Source organism: Vigna angularis, chromosome 4 (assembly GCF_016808095.1).
Source record: "Vigna angularis cultivar LongXiaoDou No.4 chromosome 4, ASM1680809v1, whole genome shotgun sequence".
In the NCBI taxonomy this organism is placed as follows: Eukaryota; Viridiplantae; Streptophyta; class Magnoliopsida; order Fabales; family Fabaceae; genus Vigna; species Vigna angularis.
The window spans coordinates 4,879,060-4,885,915 of record NC_068973.1 but is presented as its reverse complement, the minus strand read 5'-3'; the positions used below and the strand labels follow the sequence as shown (position 1 = coordinate 4,885,915).

Below are 6,856 nucleotides of genomic sequence, written 5' to 3'. Positions count from 1 at the left end.
AATTTTTTCAACAATTTTACAAGTAAACCTTTAAAAGTTTCTTTCTGTAATTTGTAGCAATAATTCAAGTACTGAAAATAGAACATAGCTAGAATGGGAATGAAGATGACAACCTTTGGAGCTACTTTTTTTAGGAGTTATGCATTTCTTGAAAGATGACTTGCTGGTTAAACCAAGGTTACAAAAATAATATAATAGAAGAACCTTTCAACATCAAACATGTGAATTTCTTACAAGACCACATCAATAAAAGAAAGTGGTACTGTAACTTTTCAAATATTTTTTGCTATTTTCGTATCTTTATTATTAAATAAATACAAGCAATTAATGCATAACCATTAAACTTAAAAATATGCTGAGTTATAAATGTAATTTAAATACCTTATTGCTTCCCAGATAAGGCTAAAAACATGTTAACTTTAATTTAATATACTTTTTAATATGTAAGAAATTTTATAATCTGACTCAATTTATCATGATAAACTAAGTTGATTCAAGTTAAATATTCTTTTTATATAATATGAATGGGGAAATTTTCTACAATAAACAAGTTTTTAGAGAAAATTGGATTAAAAAATTTGTGTAAAAAAACATGACATTGTGCAATAAATAATTGAACTTTTAGGAAATTTTGTTCATTTGTTAATTAAATCATTTTTAAGTTAAAAAAAAAAATCCATTATTGGTTATTGAATTCAGCCCCTATAGAATGATGTTAAGGGAAAAAAATGATAGAAAGCATTGGTTGTTAAAATAGTAGGTTGACTTCAAGATGGGTGAGAAAGAGTAAAAACACATTTCTTTCAGTAAGCATTGCCATTTTCACATTATAGAAATTATAGTAATTCCTATTTATAAACTAAGCTTCACAATTATTTATAAAAGATGAGAAAGAGAATAATCTTTCAATAATTAAATAATCAATGTGAAATTGTAATTATAACTCTTAATTTAAAGATTAAATTATTAAAGTGTTATGTTAAAAATTAAAAATAATAAACAAGTAAATTTATTTGTATGGATTTAAAATATTTGAAAAATAGAATTCTAAATAATAGAGAATAGAGTTAAGAAATTACTGTTGCAAAGGTTTGTTCTGTGTATACTTTTTCTGATTTGGGTTTATGGCGAAGAGAGAAAACCCTAATCAGAACGACATATGAAAATGCGGAAATAGAAAACATTAATCAAACAAAAACAGCGTTCTTGAGGAAATTATTCCGTTTCCGTGGTCTGTCGTCGTTACCGTGGTGGTTCGGTGGTGGCCGTGCTCGGTTGTTGGGGTCGGTGGGCATTAGTTCTTTTCTCGTGTGCGAAACATTGGCCCAGTGCTATGATATTAGCTGTTTGAGCTTAAGGTATGCAATATTTTATTTCTAAAATATTTTAAGTGGGTTAATTTTTTGTCTGGTGTATTGTAGTTTTAAGGGTTTTTGGATTCACTGGAGGGTTTAGGGTTAGATTATCCCGTAATTAGTGTTTCAGGATTTTTTTTCTTCTGATAGTAACCAGGAAATTTGTGGCTTTTGTACCTTGTTCATGTTCTTCATTGACTTGGGTTTAAAGTGGGTTGATTTGGTTGAGCTGGATAGCAAGAGAGAGAGAGGGTTGAGCTGGATAGCAGGAAATAAAGGGTTGAGTCTGGAATCACGGAAACAGATTTTTGTTTTCTGCTTTGTTATTGTTAATACCAAATTGATTGGTTGGTTGACTTATGACAGCGGAAGCATTAACTGATTGAAAAATGCTTTCAAGTAATTTCCTGGTTTGGTGTATTTGTATTCTTACAAGTCATCTGAAATGTGGGATGGGGGGGCAAGAATGATATCGAAAGAAATATGCAGAAACTGATCCTACAGATTAGGATAAGTCCAATACTCCACTAAAATGCCTAAAAGTTCACTTTTAAGGAATGGTGGGATAAATCAAGAAGCACGGTTTCCAAATTGGATCTACCCAACACATTAATAGAGAGAGAGCCAGTTGTTTTAGACCATCTAACATAAAATGTAAAGTCGTCCGAGTGTAGTTTAGACCTTAGAAGGAAGTTTAGAATTACAGATTGCCTTCACTTCTTTGAACCTTATATTCTTTTAACCGGGAAGTTGTTTTTCTTTACACATGATTGCAGCCAATTTGGGCCAAATTAGTTATTTGGTTAATCAGATCTGTAATCAATAATGTGTTTGCAACATATTGCAGACTGAATAATGTACATGAAAGAACTAAGCAAGGCTATATGTAAATTTTTCTTGTATATTTTTCTTATTATATTAAGTTTTCATGTCAACGAATAAAATCTGTATAAAAATAGTAAACCTTTCACATATCTATTTTGTGCATATAGCAAGTAGAAAGTAGAAAATGTATTAATCATGACAGACTATGCAGTATTAGTTACATTTGGCAATTATGTTTCACAGATAAGTGAAAAAGATTCATTGATAGAAAAGCAAAGTTTCAAGATACAAAATTTAAGATAACCTTTCTTTGCTCCAATGCAAAATATACTTTAAAGCTTCAAATTAACAAGCATCTTAATTGGTACAAAAGGATTTCACCATTACAGTCAATATAAGTCACATGAGGTCGTTTTGAATTTTATATAGTGCTCCTATATTAAATAAGACTTTTCTATAAGACAAATTTGTTGGCATCTTTCATTTGAAATATCTTGCCGGGTAGGGGTTAAACTAGGATTTGTCCTTTAACTTTGGAACAGGTTTTGATTGTTAACATATAAAAGCTTTGACAAAAAGGAAGCAAAAGTTTTGTTGCAGTGGTGCAATTTTTGCAGTCCTTTGATGGAACTAATATGGATATGTATTATATTTCGTGACTTTACATGTGCTGTAGAAATATTGAGTGTGCTTGTGTTGTGTGAGTTCAGCTGTAGCCTAATCAGTTCTTAAGCATTATGCAATAATTTGAATAGTCCAAACAATTAGAGACCACTTACTGCAATTAAAGATCTACCAAAAGTTGTTATACAGATATTCTATGTGAGATGTTTGTATAATATCTTACAGCAAAAGTGTACGTTGAACTGAAATTGAGTATTGTCTAAAGCCACATCATTAAGTCTCCAAAAGACAAATGGTTAGAATAAGAGAAAAAGGAAGAAGCTTACAGTCAAATGGAAAAATGGATAGAACAAACATTCGAGTGTCCTTGAGACTAACCATGTCAAATGAAAAGCATCTTCTACTTCGTTAAATTTTTATTCTGAAAGTCGCCGTAAAACTGACCATATTAGTCGTTGGTTTAGTGGGTTAAGAGAGACAAAACACAAGTTCTTGTTTTGAATTTTAATTTATAAATTCTAAAAAACATCTATCACCTGCCTCTTTACTTTCTGGGTATCTAAACAAGATTACCTGCCGACATTTTTATACCCACATGTATGCGGATATTTCTCACTTTTATTTTTTTAATTTTAAATAAAACATTTAAAAATGATTCTTAAAAGATAAACTCATAAAATATTGTTTTTAAAGTATAATCTAAATCAAATTTCATAATAAAATATTTGTGTAAATAAATTTGGTCCTGCTGAAAAAAAAAATTTAAATAAGTTATATTGAAAAGTATCAGTTCTAAAAGAACTAACCTTTTTAAAAACAACTTTAATTTCATAAGTCTAAGTAGAAAATATAAATGTATAGAATCAAATTCTAAAACATTCTTCAATGGTTGATATTTCTCTCACCAATAGCTTTATTATCATTTGGATTTGAAAACATATCCAAATAAAATTCAGTAACAATGGGTAGTAGGTAGTAGGTATCCATAAGTTAGATACTATGATACTATGAACCGTCCCATTAATAAGTGGGTAATTAAATTATCCATACCTGTTACTTGTTAGTATCCCTTAAATAAATCAATTTAATATCCTTTACAAATTTTTTTGCCATCCCTGAAAATAACTATTACGAACAAAATATGGCCAAAAATTCCTTAAAGTAAATTATTAAAATTTGCGAGGAAGAATATTTTGTTGGCTCAGAAACAGAGGATAGGGTGTCAGAATTTGAAAAGAAACTAGCAGAAGTAGATATTAGCTTTGTGCAATCACATATCAACGAGTATATAACTTAGAAGTAATCCATCAAATTACATAATAAACTTTTAATTTTAGTGACTGGTTATGATATGATTTCACATTGGGGTTTGATTCTCTATCCATGTTTCATAACATATATTGAATGAAAGTTGTTGATTAAGGTACTTGTAGACAGATGTGTGTTCTGAGTTTTGAGTTTAGGGTTTTGCAGTTTTTTGTCATAAAAATGGATTGTGGAGGGCTGGAGAAGGGGATTGAAGAGTTGAACGTGAAGGAAGGAAAGGGTAATCTACATGTTCAGGAACAGGCACAGGGTCAATTGCAGATCACTACCTTTTCTGAACTTGTCAATGATGTTGACCTCCATTTTCAGATCATTCGCTTTCCCAAACAGGTTTTCCCTCATCAAACTCTTCTTGTTTCAATAGATTCAAATGAACGGCAAAATAAGGTGTCATGTTTTTTTTTTTTTTTAAACTGGGTCATTCACCCAAATGTATACTTTTGGAACAAAATAGCAATAACTCTGTTTTCACTTGCATACGATTTGGAAGCATGGGATTTTAATAGGGTAATTTGTGCTGTAAACGTTCAACCCTGTGATATTTTTCATCTCTTCCAAAGGTTTATCTGATTTGAATGGTTAATTAATTATCGTAGATATATGTGTGGATTGGTTACAACTCTGCAAAATTGGGACACATGTACGCAGCAGCTCCCACTCGTCCTGTAAGTTGTCTCATTCCTTTAAGCTCAGTATAAGAGTATTTTTTGAAAGATTGTATAAGGATTGTGATCTATGGTGGTACACAGAGCAATTCAGTATCTGTCACTTCCATACTCGGAGGATTTTGTGATAACACAGGGTCTGGCATTGCTCATCGATTAGGTAACTATTGTGTGTTTGATTTTTCTTTTTAACAACACTCAATCTCACATTCCAGAAATTAAACATGATTGGGATTCACGTTCAATGGAGTTGGAATGGTTTTGCAAACACACTGTGTCTTGTCTGACAGTTAAAATATTATTCTAGTTTATGAATTAACTTTATCTGTTTCTCAGTGTTAAAGACTGGTCTCAACATAATTTTGGCTTGCAGCATTCCAAAAAATAGCCCCATGCTTGAGGTATGGTCTCTCTCCTACTCATTGTGTTTGTGTTTTAGCGCAGCGATATTCTGCTCCTTCTAAATGACTTTCTTACTGCTATATGTTCAGCCAACTTCTGAAAACAAGAAAGTGATGCCCTCTCAAAACATATCTAAGAATTTATTTTCTTGTTCTAACTTTCTACTTGGATATAAATAATCATTTTACAATTCTTGCATATTCAGTTACTCGATTAACTTACTAATACATAGAAATTTGAACACTCATAGGTTCCTAGCTTCATTTAGTTACAAGAAGGGAACTGGTAAAGCCGTAGTGAGTCAGTCACCTACTTATCTGGATCAACTCTTTATTTTGGGGAGTTACTAACTTGTAAATAACAAATAAGAGGGAAAGTTTGTTAGAGGAGAGAGAAGCTAAACCTCTTATATTGGATAGTTCAGAGGGACAGAGCGGCAAGGACAAATCCACTTGGTGAATATTGGGGGCAATTGCCCCAACAAACATTTAATTTTTTTCTTAATATAATGTATATATGGCATTACAAATTGTCCCCATAATTTAAAATTTGTTATGAAGACTACGGTAAAAATTCTGGATTTGTCACTGAGGGTATGTGTGTTTGTACTACCAGTTAGGGTTATTGCTTGGGGCCATAGGAATTTTACCTTTGCTGGGAGTGTAACACTGTAAAGCACTATTTTGCCTAGCATGTGCTGTTACCTAGTATTAGGCTTTGGCCTTACCTATATGATTCTGTTGAAATAAAATACCTGTAGTTTATGATTGATTTTAAAAATTTTCCAGTTCTTGTGATTTTTTTAAATTGTAACTTTGATTGAATGGTGTGAAGTTGATCTTACACTCCCCGAAATCCTACAGTAGTGACGGCTTACCCTTTTTGCATCGCCATTCACTATTTTCATCGCTTCAATTTAAAATTCTCTATTATTGATTTATTGCAACTTTCATGGATTGCAGATAGAAGCTGAGAAAATATTGATTCAGAAACTCGTTAGTCTGGGCTACACCAAGTTCAGATTGGGAGGAACATCTTTGTAGCACGGGCTAGAGAGACTTCTATACATATCAAACCTGCATTATCCTAGTTTTTTCCTACCTGATTTAGCAGCCATGGTTTGTGGGTTATTGAAGTCTAGAAGCATTTTTACTGGACACCACAACTGTCGAACAAATAGGCGTTTTTTTCTCGGATCTCCTCTCCATGATAGATGCAGTGTACGAGAAGACTTGGGATTTTCAAACATTATAGGATTCTTAAACGAAAATTCAAGCAGATCTTCATAATTATTCTTATATCAGACCCCTTGCAGGTAATGAAAATGATGCTACATTACTCGAGTGAATGCGTTTTTTTTTCTTGGACCTGTATCAGTAGGGAACAATTGCTACTTACCATGATGTCAATTTTCAATTAATACCATCACATGGGTTTTTATCATCCCATTGGGAATGAAAGTGATAGCAACCCAATTTAGGATAAGGTGACTAACATTATTATTGGTTGAAAACGTAAGAAGTATTATAACCGTCGTAATCCGAGAGCATAAAGAAAATATTCTATGATCTTTTCTCTCACCGTAACTACCGTTTCCCTTCTTCCTATTTCTCACCTAAGGTAGTTTTGGGGTAAAATACCAATTAGAAAGCATGATCT

At 32.0% G+C, this 6,856-nt stretch overlaps 1 protein-coding gene across 2 annotated transcripts; it reads left to right on the top strand.

Moving 5' to 3' along the window:
- The first annotated feature begins 1,075 nt into the window (after positions 1–1,075).
- Positions 1,076–6,640, top strand: LOC108319459 (uncharacterized). 2 transcript variants are annotated; one of them, XM_017550603.2, is made up of 6 exons: positions 1,076–1,358; positions 4,268–4,460; positions 4,727–4,795; positions 4,880–4,955; positions 5,132–5,196; positions 6,160–6,640. In XM_017550603.2, the coding sequence occupies exons 2-6, from the start codon at positions 4,293–4,295 to the stop codon at positions 6,238–6,240; spliced, it is 459 nt and encodes a 152-aa protein (XP_017406092.1). In that variant the 5' UTR covers positions 1,076–1,358; positions 4,268–4,292; the 3' UTR covers positions 6,241–6,640. The 2 variants fall into 2 exon arrangements, with proteins under 2 accessions (XP_017406092.1, XP_017406093.1); XM_017550604.2 differs by having other exon boundaries at positions 1,219–1,358; positions 4,278–4,460.
- The last annotated feature ends 216 nt before the right edge of the window (positions 6,641–6,856 follow it).